Source organism: Ruditapes philippinarum, unplaced genomic scaffold, assembly GCF_026571515.1.
Source record: "Ruditapes philippinarum isolate M1 unplaced genomic scaffold, ASM2657151v2 ctg1583_1_1_1_1, whole genome shotgun sequence".
In the NCBI taxonomy this organism is placed as follows: domain Eukaryota; kingdom Metazoa; phylum Mollusca; class Bivalvia; order Venerida; family Veneridae; genus Ruditapes; species Ruditapes philippinarum.
In genome coordinates, this window is record NW_026853945.1 from 3399 (window position 1) to 22481 (window position 19083).

Below are 19083 nucleotides of genomic sequence, written 5' to 3' on the forward strand. Positions count from 1 at the left end.
CTAAAGATGGTGAAATATCCAGATTTTGTCTGGAGCATATCTCCTACATGTATGGAAGATTTTTTATAATACTTTATGGAAATGTTCACCACCATGATATGTATTGCTCCATGCATGATCCAGGTCTCCAGGTCAAAGTCACACTTAGAGCTCATTGAAAAACGCTTGTCCGGAGCAAAACTTCTACATTCATAGGGGGATTTCAATATAACTTGGCACAAATTTTCACCATTGTGAGGCTGAGTGTCGCACGCAAAATTCAGATCCCTGCGACCAAAGTCAATGTTACACATAGAGGTCAAAGTTCAGATAAAAATTTGAAGATGTGTATAGGGACCATTTAGTCATCATTTATTGATGGATTGTAGCACAAAAGGTAACTATCATGACTACAGGTATGACACATTTAATATAGGTTAATATTTGCAAGGTCAAGGTCACTGGAGATGATTAAATATCCAGATGTTGTCCGGAGCATATTTTCTACATGCATGGAGGAATTTTAATGTTACTTTATAGAATTGTTCACCACCATGAGACGTAGTGCCCTGCACATAAACCAAGTCTCTAGGTCAAAGGTGAAGGTCACAGTTAGAGCTCATAGAAAAACGCTTGTCTGGAGCAAAACTTCTAAATGCATAGAGGGATTTCAATATAATTTGGAACAAATGTTCATCATTGTGAGGCTGAGTGCCGTGCATAAAATTCAGGTCCCTGCAACCAAGGTCAAGGTCACACATCCTGTGCATATCTTCCCTACTGATTTGTTTTAAGGTTCATTTAACAACACAGTGCCAAGAATAAAAACTTGCTTGCTAGATAACACTTATCCATAATGCCCCCATCTCCATCTAAAGCTTTCGTAAACGGGCGTATTATGTGACTATGGCACCCTTGTTCTTTTTGTGTTCCAAATAAACATGAATCTCCTTAGTGTTAATTAAAAGTACACAAATGTTACATGTAAATGAGTTTACATGCTCTTGGTTTTCCTTAGATAATACCTTTCTTTTTGTGGTATATAAGCTTCATTTTCCTTTTCGTATAAGCCTGGTTTCTTTTTCTTTAAAACCCGTAGAAACTCGTTTACTTCCCTTTATAAATGAATAATTTCATTTCCTTTTTCAGAATGTAAATGCATCGTTCGACAAAAACAAAACACTCGATGTAGTAATTTTTGAAGACGCTGATCTAGAAACAGGCTTCAGTCTGAACCAAGTATACAATATCAGAAAGGCAGACAATAGTGACTTGTACTTGGTGGTAATAGCTCGTAAACTAGGAATTAAATCTCTTAGAGACCTTGACACATCATCTCTTCCACTTCTTATGAATATCTTAGGGAAAGGACAGGTAATTTCACTTTCACCCTTTCTATGAATATTTTGTGAAAATTTCAGGTTATTTGAGTTTCAGTAAGTATGATCATCTTTTAAAAAAAGCAGGTAGTGTCTCATCTTGTGTAAAGGGTAGGCAAATGTATTCTCACCATGAATGAAAATCTTGTGAAAAACTCAGGTAACTTTACGTACTTTATGTTCACATGGTTTATCAACAATTAAAATTTTAGATCCCTTCAAGCGTCTAGCATATCTTTCCTTAAAAATAAGTTGAGATAGCAGAAAGCGATTATTTTACTAGTGAAATAAATAACAATGATGTTAAAACACTATTTAATATTCCATTACAAATTCAGGCTTATGGAAATTTAACAAAATGTAATGACTTATTATCTGCCTTGATTGTTGGACCGACCAAAATGTTTTATGGATTCCTGTTGAACATGAACTTTATTTAAATATCTCATTAATAAAACTATACAAACATAACAATGCTGCTTGAAGTTTCAAGTTTCATTGAACACTTTATTATACTTTATATGGTTTGATTGTGGAATTTTCATGGTACAAATAACAGGGTAATGAGTATTAAAGCATTCACATGTTGTTAATCTCATTAAATTGTTGAATGTGTTTAAATATTTAACACTGACAAGAAGCAAATTATGCAATAAAACAGCATAACTCTTTCACTGTTTGTTTATGCTGTAATTCTTGATAATCGGACGGTACCATTTAATATTCATTTCGTTTTTATGGCATTGAAAACAAAGAACCGCGACTAATATTTCAGTTACAGCCGACGACTTTTGATTGTCTAGACATGTCTATATACAAAACATTTAATAATATAATGCAAACAGAAGCACGCTGTACACATTAACTGCATCTGCACTGTTCAATACTGACAAATAGATATCTAAAATATAACCGAGATACTTTTATCTAGCCTGCAACTCAAAGGAATTAAATGAACAATAATGATGAGAAAGAATATGACATTCAGTTATGAAGTTATGAGCTTGAATGTCAAAGGTCTTGTGCATTTGTATATTAAACCTATATTATAATTTGCAAAGAAGAATATTTGCCACAACGTATGACTAATATGGTATATGTAAATTTCTTTCTACTTTCAGACAGTCGTAATGGATAGATTTGGAATATCTCCAAGTAAGCTTAATATGTTTGTCCTGTATCAGCCACCATACTATCATTTTCATGTAATCTTCAAACACGTAGAGCTAGAAGATCCGCTATTTACGCCTGATTCGGCGCACCTGCTCACTGACGTCATCGATAACATAAAGCTGATGGGAGACTACTACAAGAAGAAAAGCATAACCTTTGTCAATACTGATCATGATATGTACTAAATATACAAAATAGCTGGTTACTTTGCAGAGAAATTCGTCACCTGCGTCTTCCATTCTCAACGTTTAAATTTTCAGATACGGCATATTATTCATATTTTGACTGTTTCTCGATTGTTTCCAACCAATACACGACCATATAAAATAAAATAAAAAGCAAAGTATTCGGCTGGAATTTATTGACAACATTATTTCCTTTATGTTTCCTTTGGCGTTTTCCATGTTCTTTAATAGATGCCACCAACTTCAGAAGATGGGCTTCTTAATATGATGAAAATAAGGAGGTTATTCACATGTTTATCTTAAGGATATAAAATATTATATTTTTACATAGGTCAACTGGTGAACCAAATCGGAAAATATGCAAGTGAGTATTAAGACTTGCCTTTACGTGTCACATTGAAGGTTCCATGATAACCGCCATATGAACACATCTGCGGATGTTTCAAAATTCCAAATTGTACCATTTCATGTTAAAATGTTGAATTCTGCTTAAGCCGGTGCTAGGGGCGTGGGCTGTAGTTTGCACTTTACAATAACCGTCCATGAACAGACTCAATAAAACCGAGCCTGCAATAATCTTAATTTTGTCGTTTTGGGCTTTCTTTAGGGATTCTTATTTTCTCTACTGTACCTTGAATATAATTGAAAATCGTTTTTGTGTGATTCTTAGGGTCATTCGAAAATTTATCGCTTTTCAATTTAAGATCATTTTGCAAAATAAAAAAGATTATTCTAGCGATTGTTCTGTAATTTTACACACACTTATTGGTCCAATCTTACAATACATGCAATCCCTCTGGATCTGAACATAATGGTTATTAGATGGTACGAATTTTGACATTTGACCTTATTCATTCTCTTAACTTTTACTGGAACGTGTTGACAATAGAAATAAGTCATTGTAAGGATTTGGTTTTTAAATTATCTATGCGAATTTTTATTTCATGTCCTCAGACGTTATATTCGTTGGCATAATTCAGTTACTAAATAACTCCTTAATCGCTTAGAATGCATGTTTTTATTTTTATTATTGAACGTGTTTATAGATACACCGTTGTTGTTTCCTCCCCAATGAATAACATATGATATGATAAACTTTATTCATACAAAGGCAGTATGCTCATCAGTATACAGTAATAGTACATTCGGAATTTACATAATATCAATGCCATGACATAAGGATGATATAAATGAAATGGGCCGGTTACAAAATCAATTCATATTCATAATTATAATAGATCTCATATATACTGTATAGGATGCAGTGAAAGGACAAGGATACATCGTTGATACAGAGCATTGTCTCTTTTTATTAAAACTTTTGAAAAAAATATCGCTAAATTTTCAGATTCATATAATTTTCTAAATTTTATTACATTCGATCACCTCTAAAAATATTTTTCATTTGTATTTGTCTTAAAACATGGTACAGAGGACATTCAAATAAGAAATAGAATTCATCCTTCAGAGTGTTACTAAATCCACATTTTCTTTGGTCAAATAATATTCTATGTGGCTTATGCCATCTTCCTGCTTCTACTAATAGATAATATGATGACACACTCAGTCTTGTTAAAACTTTTCTTAATTTCGTTATATTAACAGTGTGTAAATATGGCTGATATCTGAGACATGACAATAGTCTTTATGTCCTGGCTCTTGTCGAGTTGTCTAATTGAGCGATCCAAAGTTATAAACCATTATCATACAATATTTATTCAAGAACATCTATTAACAAGCTTTTGTTTCTAACTCCTTGAAATAGCCACACATAATTAAAACCTTAGGAATCAAGCAAATGTTTAATATTATGCCCATGAAATCTTATTAGAATACATAACTAAGTCTCATATTTTATACATGTCTTATATATACATGTAGAAGGATAAATAATTAATTTACTGACGTTGTTAACTGGGATAACAGACTATTGTATTTTAATTTCATTTTTTTATCAACCTTGTACTGTAGATTTACAAAAAATGAATTGAAAACTGATAATCCGTTGATTTGTACGATTTTGTTCTGTTGTCCAGCAAAAAGAAATTTTATATGATTAATTAGTAACCTACAGAGCGATTCAATGTTGCATCGGGGAATCGATCAAGTGACTGCACATATAAAAAGGCATTCATAAATCATTTAATTATTGTAAATTGAACGGTAATATGATTATTTTATATCATGCTATTTTCCCTTTTCTATCAAATCACTGACGGATGACATAATTCTAGAGTTACAATGGATGAATACTGAGTTTATTCAATAGAACTAACCCTGAGGAGCAATAATTAATAACTCATTCCTTTTTTTTAATTTCAGAATTTGTAATTAACGTTATCAGCACGCCTTGTATGGGGTCTATCATATCGCGGAAATACAGTCTTGTTGTACAAAACATTCAATGAAAATATTATCGTCATTTAGAAATAAATATAAACTTCCGTAGTTTTGTAATATTACGTACCGTTCGGTTTGGCAATAAACAGGACAAATCCAGAAGCCTTTTATGTATATTCTTATTAATTAATAGACGACAATTTGTTTCTCAGGAATGTGTCTGTATTTTTTAAAATATAATAATTTTCCTATTAAAGCTACCGTCCACTTTTTTTGCATTGTCGTTTGGCATATTTATGTAATTAGGTAAGAGAGAGAGAGGATCGGAACGCGATACATTTATTTTCATTTAAAATCCCATTTGTACAAGGCGGCGTAGCTATTTTAATACAGGTCATTCCCTTTTAAAAATTTGCATTAACTGCTGCATTTATTTTATACAAATTTCCTTGGCAAAGGACTCTCATCTATGATACAAAAATAATTTTAAAAGCTTTCAGATACTAGCTAATGTCATAGACTTTTTGCATTAGTGTTCCGGCGTCATCAACATGATAAAATTATATATAACAGATAAAAAATCATCTAAGTTGGAATATTATACATAATAATTCACATAATTAAACAAAACATGAAATGTAATCATGATGTTACATTTTATTAGCCACATACAACTCAAAATTACTAAATCATTTATTCATTTGAACTGAGTTATATAAAATATATAATGGTGAAATATTACACTTCAGTTTGTGTATTTTTATGGTATGCACAATTTTACTGACACTTGTCATATATAATTTGCGACTTTATTAAACTTTTATTAATATCAATTATGGCTAACTAAATAGAACATTTTAGCGAAAAATATACATTATTAAAAAGATGAAAGGTAAAGATAAATATTTATATTAAAAACAAACACTGTAAAAAGATCGTCAAGTCATCAAGTTACCAGAAAGATTAAACATAGGAGGACAAAAAGGCAAAGGCACAAACATGCATGTAAACAAAAACCAGTACTGAGTTCTTAACATGACTTTGGCGGTAAAGATGCGTTAGGGTCAAGGTTATCATGCAATACGTCAAATTATAGCTCTCACTCACAGGTGTTATTTTCAAATATTCTAATATATATTATGAAAAAAGTTCTGACCAAAATATTTTTATAGACAAAATCAATGAATAAAAGTGCCAACAACAACACCGACGACAACAAAGTCATAGAGACAAACAGACAGACAGACATATTTAGACAGACAAAAACACTTTCCACCGATTATGTCGGAGGGAATGGGTGCCATAACAGTATTTGACAACGTAAGTTAACGAAATCTTCTAACATATAGTTTAATAAAACATATTTGACAAAAAGGAGCATTACTCTAAACATAAGCAATATGTCACATAGAGCGACATATTTTTTCACACTGTTTGGTTGACTGTAACATTTCTGATCTTTCACATTTTCAAAGCATTTAACGCTAACAATTTTTTCATCACAATAATTTATGATAGTAATGAATACATGTATAATTATACATTTTTATAGATGATTCTCAGCGGATGATCATATTGACAGTGTTTTTGCTTCAAAATTTTCAACATGTTTACACAAGACACTCGTTTAAAGGCAAGAAGCCTATATATTGAATTATTAATACACATAACAATTATCTTTACATACACTTACACACTAGACATAATTTTGAAAAACATATACACCCAGACAATTGAGATATTTGTTTGATAAAGAATGCATATACTCTACTCTATCGGTTAATTTTCTTAATAAATAATAATAATTTTTTTTTACTTTTCCTACTGTCTACTCTCATAAAAAGCCAATAACAACAATGTATAGCCACTTTCTGTGGCATCTCTTTTCTTCCATTTTTATAGACTTCACAACAGCAGGTGTCAAGTGCTGTGTGGCAGTTGTAAAAATGTTGCGTATTTCACGTCAGTGTTGTAATATTATTTTTGTCCTTCGGGATCATTGATTCCAGCACGTTTAAGTTTTTAAACTTGAATACCGCTCAAGCCGGTGCTAAGGGACGTGACGGATGTTGCACTTATTCATTATTTTAAATGTACAGACTCAAAACCGAGTCTGCAATTTTCATGTAATTTTGTTGTAATGCTTCCCAGCATTAAATAATGCCAAAATAAATGATTACTATAAAATTCATATAAGTACTGTTATTTCACTCTTAGAAACACCACTTTTAATGTCTCTAACAAGTATACCTGTTGGTTACATTCATGCTTTGGTTACTTTCAAGTAATAATGTACTGTTATTGTATAAAGCAATAAATTTCATGTATAGGTTTCGAGTATTTATGTTTCGAAAACTGAGGCATTCGAAGAAAAACCTATTCTTCATAACAACACAGCTATTTCTTTCTCTTTTTGAGTTTATAAATTTATTTTAATTGAGGATTAGACAAATAAAAGTTATTGTTGTGATAATTTCACAAATAAGTAGAATAGTGAACATCATCATATCAAATGCATCAACAACGTCTTGCCAACCTTTGCTAGACCTTCTTTGCATGTACACGGTGCTTTCTGATCGCTCAATCGGATGAATAACGTCATTTCCGGTGTCATCTGCATCAAGTCTGACCTCATTTAAGTGCTTGCTGCTAGGGTACAAGTTCTTTCTGGATTTGAATGCTCTCAAAATCGCGAGTCCAATTTTGGGAATAGGCCTATTGTTCATTTTGTGATGAATCTGTAAAGATATCACTGTCGATATGAGGGTTATTGTGCTTATTATGAGCTGGAATGTCACGTACGTGCTTAGATATGATACGCCGTCGATAGATTCTGGCAAAGACAACGTTATCATGGTCAGAAAAACAGCTAGTGTTAGAAAAATTGATATAGGAAAACTTGTTTTTTCGCCGCTTTCACAAGGCACAAAGAATGTTAGCAGGTTCAAACAGGCTAAAACCAAAACTGGAACCATTATATTCAAAATGCATGACATACATGTGCGTCTAAGCTTTAAATGATAATGAAGTACAGTATAATTCAAACGGCCTATATTTGTATCATATACATCAATTTCGTATCTGACGTAATTGTCAATAATTTGCCATTCGGCTGTTTCAATGTACATTTCAAGATTGGTTTTATTGTCTGTTGCTTTAAGTTCTAGTTTGTCATCTTCATTCATGAACTTTGTAAAGAGTATCTCGCAGTGTTGTTCATCGAATGGGTACTTTTTAGTCCTTATTTCACAGGAGGTATCGAAGTTCACTTGCGTCCATACCACAACTTCTCCTGCGTGTGTAAGAGAAATAAACGCTTCTTTCAACCCCAACTCTGCCGGTTTGTCTAACGCATTTGACACCATTATATCCGGTATCCAAACATTCCTATTATACGGAAACACAAAGTTTGATATTCCCTCATGCTCTGACTTGTTCCAAATAAGCAACTCATCATTCCATGATAGCAGAAGATTTACTGTCGTCCTCAAAGACTGGCGCTTTTCATCCACTTGTTGTATCTTCAGTAACGTTAGGTTAATTGTCACAATTATTGGTTGAGAATGGTTGAGGACCGGTCTTACGTCAGCGTAGTAATTCTCGAAAAGCTGCTTCCTTAGAGCAGTTAACGAATGTTCATGATTCTCGCGTGCACTGACTTGCAACACACAGAAATATATCATAAATATCAAAATCATTTTTCTAAAAGGCTGTGTTCTTTAAGTACAGAAAATATAAATCCACATCAAATAGTTAAATTCGAAATTCCAATTAAATCACTGTTCATTAAAAAGTTACACATTGCATTGAATGTTCATATCTTCGTTTCCATACATGAAGCTATTTACATGAATGAGGCACTAATATGATACCAGACTGGTCTCTGCGGCCTTTATATCCCCCGCAAAAAGTCATTGATTAGATACTGCCTCCATTTACGCTCAGACACTTCTATATATTATTATTTCAGCCCATTAGGAAATATTCTAAACTCGTTACACAGTTCTCCAACTTTATAATGATGAATAATTGATCCATTTAGTTGATGAATTATTCATTATTATCATATCGCATTTAGTTTTCTACAGATATTAAATAAAAATCATTGGCGATTAATTGTAGCAAATGAATAACATTTTCACAATTAACAGCTTCAAAAATTGTTTCAGTCGTGCATCGCTTTAATACTTCATACCCGTACGAATAAACAGTTTTATTTACATAAGTGATACTGTTATTCCATTCGAGAGCTGTCACAATAAAGTCTGTCAACAGTTCGATTCTCCTCAATTATTTATTGCGCAAACAACAAATAAATTTAATGGAAACGCTCCATCATTTTGGTCTTAGATCTTTTTGCTTATTCACTGCACTTAGTTGCTTTTGCCACAGAAACAATGTGTAGGTCATGTTGCAACTTTACAGCTTTTCTAATGGAGAAAGACTTACCTTAGTTTCCCATGCTTGCATTGCTTCAGACACGAGCGGGCACCTAAGAAGAGCTAATGGACATCTCGGCTACAACATATTCCAAGTTCTAGATGGGACTGGAACCCCAGTGGTGGAGGGAGGTAAATATGATCTTAATAACTCATTCACGACGGTCGCTATGCAAAATATTGTTTCTGAATGAAATCTTCAGCCGTTATATTCTAAGTAATGAAATTACAAAGAACAAAGGACCTGTTATTTTATTCATTGTAAGTTACTTATAAAGCTTTATAATTGACATTTGATCATTTAATGGAAATAAAAATAAATTATTGTTATCTTTTAAATGATATTCGTACAAAGATACCAAACATGAAGTATATTTGCTTCTAACACAGGATGGCATGCTATGAGCATCCAAAATTTTCAATTTAGTAAACGTTATTTAGAAAGGGGAAATGTAAATCTAATTTTCTCTAAATGCTTAAATTGTATATTAGTACTCCTAGGCTTGGAATGTTTACCATAGAATCTTCTTAGTTTTTATTTTAGACACTCTTGTCGTTTAAGGTCTGCATTTCAATTTCATACATCGGTAACATCTTTATGGAATAAAAGAAACCGAGTTATGCCCATTCAAAGGTATATGGCGAGTCAAAATAAGTTTTCATTTTGCCTTTAAGGAACATTATACCCAAGAAACAAATACATATTTGCTTCTTTAAAAAGAGCAAATATGAGTTTTATAACAATTAAATTATAGTTTAATGAAATCATAAATGCTTATTATCTGAAGAAAGTATTGTAGTGCTAAATGTTAAATTATTTGTTAAAATACAGCATAATGAAAACAAAATGTTATTTTGACTTCAATACTAAATACATTAACTATAACTGTACTAATTGCCAAAAAGCAACAGAAGAAAAGATGGTTTGGGTAAATGGCGCATATGGCATCAGTAACATTTTAAAACTATAAAAGTTCATCAAAAGGTACTTTTGAGAAACGAAATAAAAATCTGTAACATTGATAATTAACCTCGCATAAATTGTTAATAACTCACATGACCCAAAGAAATTTCTGTAAATATCCATCAGCTATTACCTGAAACGTATAGTTTATGAAAACAGTGGAATAGTCTATATATATATTTTAGTATTTTAGGCAGATTTATATTTTTATCATACACATTTTCCAATATCAACTGTAGGTGAATAATCATTTTAACAGTCAAAATTTTGATAAAAAAACTGAGCATTCTATGTCAATTTAAGATATTGTTTTCAACAATTATGATAAACAGTAAATGTAATTTAGGAAAGATCAATAAATCAATGTTCAGATAATCATATTCCATAACTTAGCACTGTGAGGGGGACGAGCGAAAGGGTATCAGTCCGGATAATATTGGCATCATTATTACACTTATCATCCTTCTGACGATGTATTGTAATGATCTTGTTGACAATATAATTAAATATAATATCAATCTGATGAAACTCTACTTTGTGGGGTCTTCTAACAAAACGCCGAGAGTCGAAAAATCAAAGCAGCGTCTGCAATGGCGCGATACAAATATTGTTCCCATGGGAAATTTATGAAAGAAAAAGAAGTGGTTAAAATTAATATTAATCATAAATGTCCCTTTTATTTATTAAAAATCGATACCACTACCAAGTTTAATGAGTTAGTTTCTCATAAAAAATATGTTTACAGCAAGAAGATAGTAAAGCATAGATAAGCCTTAATTTTATACTTTTGAATGATAGATGCTTTTGGCGATGACATTTTTTAAGCACGGAATTTAAGAGTGGGTTATTTTCATGTTTTGTTCTTTTGTATGATGATAGCACAAGAGCAAAGCAAAAAATATTTCTTTTGCAACTCGTTAATTAAGTAAAATAGTGGTTTATATATCAGCTTTATATCAGGCCTAGCTTATACCATACTCGAACACATGTGGTAAACTTGCATTTTTTGGCCCTACTGGTGCGAGAAGTTGCCTCTAGGTGTCATCCGGGCATTATCCTATGCATGGACACGTGTTTTTATTACATTCCATATCTTTCTTAATTAACGTGCACTTTCAAAGTAACAGAGTATGTTTCAAAAATCTTCGGATGCAGAAGTAGTAGTTTTAGAAGAATCGTTGTCGAATTAACCACATGTTGTCCATTACAAATCCACTTAATAATCAGGAAAAGTGAAGGGATTGTCTTCTCTCGATCACTGTGCGACGTTTTACTGCGTGGAAAAATTGAATGACCAGATAACATTTCGAATATTGCAACATGTCTCGCCTACGCCGAGTCTCGGTCTCCATATACAGTTCTATAAACTAACTTAGTGAAGCTGATAAAAACTCTATGGCACATAGGTGATATTGTCGAGCAGCTATTATTAGATTTGACGTCCCGTGAGCAATGATTATTCTAGTTCTTCTAATTATACATAAACATCGAACATTCTGTTTGATATGTACAGATATAATTCATAATTTCTGGTTTAATTTTGTCATTAAATCAATGAAATGAAGGAAAAAGGCAGAAAAGGGAAACAATGAAAGAGAAAGAATGAAATAGATAGAAAGAATTGAAAAAAAGGCAACAAGAAATGGAGAACAAAAAACACACAAAAAACAACACACACGCGCGCACACGCACGCACACACACACACACACACACACACACACACGTACATACACACAAGAAAACCCTTTAACAGCAGTGCATGTATATATAAAAACAAAACGAAACTTTGACCATGTGATGATGTATATATGATGTGCGGGATAAGACGAACCTTACAGCATGTATGATAATCCGTGCCAGTTTGCATTCATGAATAACAGCAAATAACATGAATCAGCAACATCAGGAAGCTGTAAAGATTCAAAGGACTCTATCTTTAAAACTTGACCGTTCGGAATGAAACATAAATTCTAAATTGTTATTTAAACCAAAGATAAAACAGTACATAAAATAGTTAGCAACGGATCGAAGTAAGGTCAGATTATTAGTACGAATGACAACTGTTGTATCATGAGGATTGACAATTATGGAAGATTTGTTCCCCTTTAACCTGTTTGCGTATAATATCTTACCACGGCACGCTGTGGGTGTGCGTGCGTGTACGTGTTAGTGTGCGCACGCGTGTATGTGCGTGTGTGTGTTTATGGCAATTCAAATGGGTGACATTATATATATATATATATATATATATATATATATATATATATATATATATATATATATCTCTATTTTTTACTTTAACTCTCATCCCTAATTCAACTAGTGATATTTTAAGTCTATTATTATAACTTTGTACCTTAGGTGCCATATCTGATTGCTTTAAACACTGTAATTATTTTGGAACTATGATTCTCACATTTGTTTCAAAATTTTATAATTTACATTCTATATCCCTAAAATTCACCGTGTCTTAACGATCTTTCAACACTATTGTAAAAACGAAACATTTTACGTCTGGTACTCTCATCTGAAGTGACAGATAAAATCTCCGAGCATTTCCACTTTGACACATTCATTCCACTCTCGACATACCGCATCAACTGTTTATGTTCCCTAACAGGCGAATACAGCCGCTAGATTGAACATAATTGTACAAGTTTTTCCCTGACAATAAGAGTAATTGCAGTTAAACATGTCACAGAGGCATTTAATTGCACAGGCATTCCTGCTTAAACGTCACACAATATATCTATACAGACTTGAATTGTCGTTACGGTAGATATTAAGAACATTGCTCAATCGTAATCATTGATAAAGCCCATCTCACACAGGACACACGGCTTACACGGTTGACCACCCGTGTAAACCGTACATACAACCGAACTAACCGTAGCGTTATCCGAGTTACACTCGGGCCATTCGAGTGTATCCGTGTAAGCCGTGTATGATTTTTAAAACTTTTAAAAAACTGGTACGGATGCCATGTCCGTGTATGACCGTATAAGCGACCGTTCAAGACCGTAAGAGACCGTGTGAGACCGTATGAGACTGTATATACAGCCGTATGTGAAGTTCACTCCACGAGTGAGCCCAACCATATCAAGGTCGTATTTAAATCGTATGGAATCGTTCGAGACCGTCCCCAAGTCCTACATCCAACACCCGATTAACACCCGAATGTCACAAGATCACGGTACGATTCAAACGAGTGCACAAACGGTTGCATACGATCGCCATACGACCAATACGGTTCATATACGAAACATACATGGCCGACACGGTAAAGTACGGGTAAACAGGGTCTCACACGGCCTCGTACGGTCTAACACGGCCTCTACGTCAGCAAGAACTGTACAAAAAACACAACTACCTGCTGCCACCCTGCCAAGAGTGTTTGCTGCATCACACTAGAATGTATCCAAAGAAGAAGTTTTGGACGCATAGAAGGTATACAAGAAGAGCCATCCAGGCCCACCGACCACTCCAACTTATTGACCCTGATAAGCTAGAGGACCAACCGGCAATAACCGTGTCTCCCAGGGATTCAGACTCCAATGCCAGCTCGGTGGACCCTCAAGCAACCGCTACACAACAAAAAAAGACACATTCATTTTACATTGCTTCACTTTTTATTCATTTATTGATGTTAATATTAGTTATAAAGATTGTTGACAGGTTATATGGCCTTATATTAACGGCTGTTTGTAAATATAACCCGAGCCGCCAGGCGAGGGTTATATTGCAAACAGTCGTTTATATAAGGCCATATAACCTGTCAACAATCTTTATAACGAATTTATAAAACAGCAAACATCATTTTTAGAGTAATAAAGCGAGATTTCTTTATAAGTCGACAGCAGCCGTGTATATAAAAATATATAAACGTCACGATTATCCAATGAAAAGCGACGTTACAAACGTGCAGTATTATAATGATCTATATATAAGTGTTCTTCGTTGAAATTTCGAAAATTCATGAAGCCAAGTCATCAAAATGGGTTAATTTATATCAAAACATACACAAATGTGTGATATTTCGAGCCTAACTCGAACAAAAGTCGGCGGGACCCTATGTAAACCCTGTGAATGTCGAGTAAATCGAGTAAAAGTCGTGTTTTATCGTACCAGACCGAACTAGACCGTACTTGGAACCGTACAACAGTCGTATGTATTCGTATGCAAATCGTGTTCAAACCTTGATTGACCGAGTATATCCGTGCTCAATTCGTACATAATCGTGCTATATTCGAGTCTAATTCGTGCCAACTAAACCACAAGCACGGTTGGAGCTCAAAACTCGTACCAGTCAACCCGTGTATAACCGAGTATACCGTATGGGAATCGTGTGTCAAACCGTGTTTTGTGTGAGACGGGCTTAAAAGCGGTATGCCAGAATATAATCAAAGGGCTGCAACTTCTGTGGTATTTTCTGATCTTTGCAATCTAAATCATACTGACTGTCTGTATGTATTTTCCTATATAAGTTTATTTTTATATACTATAATTAATCTTACGCAGCGACTGCGTCTATAACAGTTTGAGATTGATACATATGGAATTTTGCATGACTAGAGTTGCATCAAAAAATCATTTTCATTTTTTATGACAGCCATACTTTATCCTTGCATATCGTGGCTACATCCTTAAATCAAAGTGCTGCAGCACTGAATGCGACGGACATGCAACTGGAGAGACATTAAGGCTTTTTTTAGCAGAAAAAACAACAAAAACAAAACACAAAATATATAACAGAGAAAATTTGTTCCGTACAAGTTCGAGATTTGTAGAGCAATATATTTTGTGTCCCAAACCACGGATTTATATAACATGTAATGTAAATCCGTGCCCAAACTGATATAATTCAGTTTTTCTACTTTCAAGCATTTAAATACAGAATGAAATTTATGGCTAAAAACTCTGGTCAAACTTGTAAATCAGTGTCCTTATCGATTTATTCCAAGAAATGATATGTAAATAGAAGAAAAAAAAACTGTCAACGAAATATTTCTTAAATAGATCCATGCAAATAAACTTCAAGCATAATACATTATACATGTGAGGATGCTATTTAAAATTGCTTCGTGTTATCATAGTGGGCATATAGACAATACAATATGTCATTTGTATTTTTATTTCTCTTGGATATGTCTCATTAAAAATATTTTTGGTTAAAATCATCAGCAATTAATAGTGTATGTTTTATATTTTTTTATTTACAAGAGGCCAGAGCACATCGTTTTTATTTTAATTTAAATGTCACTTAAGCACTAAAGTGTTTAGTTGTCCTTTTCAATTTCACACTAAATTCCATTTTCGACTTGTTTGTTTCTTACAATTGTATAGAATTTCTATACTTTTTGCATGTAATCCGCTGGTTTATTACATCCCTAATCGCCTGTCCAAAAATCAGCACAGGTGAAGAAGAATCTATTTTTAGAATAGCAATGGTTAACTCATATCGTGACCTAACAAATATGTAAACAAACCACAATAATCGGAAGTAGAACTGATATTATAACTTCCTTTAATAAAGATTACCATAAAAGACTACATGGTGGTAAAGTGTTGAAATACTCTCTTGTCACATGCATTTTCAAAAATAGATATTTATACTAACCATTGTACTGTATCTAATTTATTAATAACTGCTGAATATTCAGCTAAACCCGCGGTATGAGTCACGAAAATAGTTCTTCTTTTATTAATGCGCGAGTAATTCTAGAGTCACGAAAAACTTTTGATTTGTTAAAAATAATGTTTTGTATAATGTAGAAATATTTATTTCTTACTAATAATTTCTTGGAACTCAGAGCTTACACCTTTATTATAGTATAATTTGCTGTCCTACTTTTTCGACAGCGGTAAATCGTTTCGGCAGTAATTTGCATATTGCGCAATAATACCACGGGACTACAACGTTTTTATCATTCATATACGTTCACATTTTAACTTGGATAACTTCATTTGAAACTGAAAAGGCTAAATATGGAAGATATTAAGATATCCCAACAAAGTATGGGAGTTTTAAAGGATCAAATTCATGTACTATTTCTTTGGTTGTTAATCGGTTCAGGACACCTTCCGCGATTGTAGCCGACGAAATCCCATTTGTAGATGACTTAGCTCTGAACCCGCCTGAGGGCGCGTCCGTCGCAAAAAGACACTTCAAAAAAAAAGTTGCCTCGACTAGGATTTGAACCTTGGGCCTCTCACACCCTAAACGAGCGCGCTACCTCTGCACCACGGTGAAGTAATACATATGTAGCTTGAATAATAACAAATACATTGTAACTCTAAATTGAGAATTTCCATTCCGTGTTTGTAATCCTTACTAATTTCGAGGTATTTTCTTCACTATAAACCTGTTGTTTAACACTGATGAAAATAATTTAGCGAAAACCTTCTCGCCAAAACAGTATGACATGTATATATTCCACTACTCGACAGTCAGATTTATGTGTACTACGCTCTGGAGTATTCGGTAATCGACATGGCTAAAAATAGCATTTTCATTGATTAAGCTTTACGGAAATAGCCGAACATTTTTCATTGGGTAAAAAAGATATTCATCCGCGAAATTTGTGATTGTAACCTCATATTTTTATTGACTACTCTAAACTTTTAATGCACTGTATTTCTTTAAATGCATACATTAAAATTATTCTTTATTTTAAATTGCTGGTTTTTAAGCAGTTCTGAGTGAGAACTACTTTGCGTTGTTAGGTCTGTTAGGAAAATTTGTGTTAGACCGTGGATGTTAGCTATGTATTTACTGATCTTGCGATCAGAAAATACAAAAACGAATTTAAATGTCGTTTACAAAAAACGTTAAGTTTTCTGTCGTCGTTTGGGGGTTGTGTTCATTGAACGCCGCCTTTCTTCGTTGATCTTGCTTTTCATTTTTTATCAAAAGGTTAGATTTATTTAAATCAAGAATGAATATAGACAATAGTGTCATAATGGCTTACAAAGAGCAGAAACATAAGATTTGGGATCCTTTTAGTCCAGACAATTTAAGCTTGTAAATAGGATAATGAGATGATGGTCATTTGGTGTAAAAAGACTGAGCGTTGTATATCTAAAGATTTCTGGTTTAACATATTATAACAGGATACTATATCAGTCCAGTTAATCACTTGCTTTACATTGCCTAACGACCAAATGAAATAAAGCCCTGTGTGCCAAAGCAACAAACAGTTTGGATCAAGGAAATGCCTTTAAAAACGCTTGCACTTTGTTATCTTCACAACCTAATATCAGACATATTCTTTGAAATATGTACGATATTTGGCCGCATACTTAACAAATTTAGCAAACCTAAAAATTAATTATTGTGAAGAATAGTACAAATATATAGAATGGAGTCACTCCCTTGACTAAAGCTTTCATCCAATAAAAAGCAAAGCAAAATAAAATCATCTTTTTGAAATAAATTTCCTGAATATTAATGTGTTATGTAACTTATATGTTATATACATTTAAAAAATGGTGTGGTGTGATCAGTGCATCTCAATACGTGTCGGAGTAAATATGTTTTAATAGTGTTAAAAAAACAACAAAAAAAAAACAACAAACAAAATAAAAACTACTAATTAAACTAGATAAACCGTAGGATGACGTACAACTTTTTGTATGAGCTGTTGAAGGTGTGTAGGCAAGATAACACGGAATGACACAAATCTATACCGCAAAAGTTGCCATATGATCTGTTGATGATAGACTGGCTGATATGTTTGATTGTGCTGGTGGTGGGTGGTATTGTGATTTGCTAGAAGATACTTCCGATAATATCAATTTTTTTTGTTTTGAATATATACTTTCTTTTATAAAACATAGAATATAAAAAGAACTACTTAGAATTGTGGGCTCTTGATTATATACGAGTGATCAATTTATAATGAGTTATTCAATAGTCATTTAAACGTTTCAAAACCAACTTTTTTCATGTACAATATCTGCCTGCATCATTATTCCAACATCGTTACATTTCTTATAAGAAATACTCAATAAGCGTCCGAAGAAAAACGATATAAACGCTTATAAAATTAGATTACTCATTGTACTGTAGAATTCAAACAATATAACATGGATAGGATCTCCTCATGTACGGATATCTTAAAAACAAAACAAACATAAATCAGCAAGACATGTTACAAAGCAATATTAGGAGAACAAGAACAAGTACAAAAATGTATATTTATTCGGCGCACACGTCTTGGATATCTAAAAATCCACCATGAATACCAAAGGATGAGCACAAATGTCAATTTCGAACTGATCGAAAATCTAGACTGCCGTCGTTTTGTTAGATGAAAGAGTTTGCCAATGAGAATATAAATGAGTCTTGTCTGGCGATTTTGTTTATTGTTGAGTTCGAAGTAACGTCAGTGAATGACTTCAAGAAAAACGTCAAAACCGAATGCCAACCCCGTATCTTATATTATCAATCAATCAATAACTCGATCGATCGATCCATTCATTAATCACTCAATGAGTAAATTAAAAATAGTTCCGCAGTCCTATTATTTTTTACCTCAAACGTATACTTGCTCATTTAAGAAATAACATCCGTCTTAGCGTTGTTTATCGGCTATTTAACACCGGTTTGGAGTTTGATGCGTAG

General features: G+C 33.1%; 2 protein-coding genes across 2 annotated transcripts; one reads left to right on the plus strand and one right to left on the minus strand.

Annotated features, from left to right (window-relative positions):
* Nucleotides 1-1122: 1122 nt before the first annotated feature.
* On the plus strand, nt 1123-2781 carry LOC132738476 (m7GpppX diphosphatase-like; the record flags this gene model as incomplete). Its single annotated transcript, XM_060725979.1, has 2 exons — nt 1123-1353; nt 2480-2781. Coding segments are annotated over 2 exons (468 nt in total), but the record flags the coding sequence as incomplete, so codon positions are not given.
* Nucleotides 2782-7244: 4463 nt separating this feature from the next.
* Nucleotides 7245-8754, minus strand: LOC132738475 (neuronal acetylcholine receptor subunit alpha-3-like). Its single transcript, XM_060725978.1, has 2 exons — nt 8103-8754; nt 7245-7306 (listed from the first exon to the last, which is right to left on the minus strand). Exons 1-2 carry the CDS (start codon nt 8752-8754, stop codon nt 7245-7247), a joined length of 714 nt encoding a protein of 237 aa, XP_060581961.1.
* Between the last annotated feature and the right edge of the window lie 10329 nt (nt 8755-19083).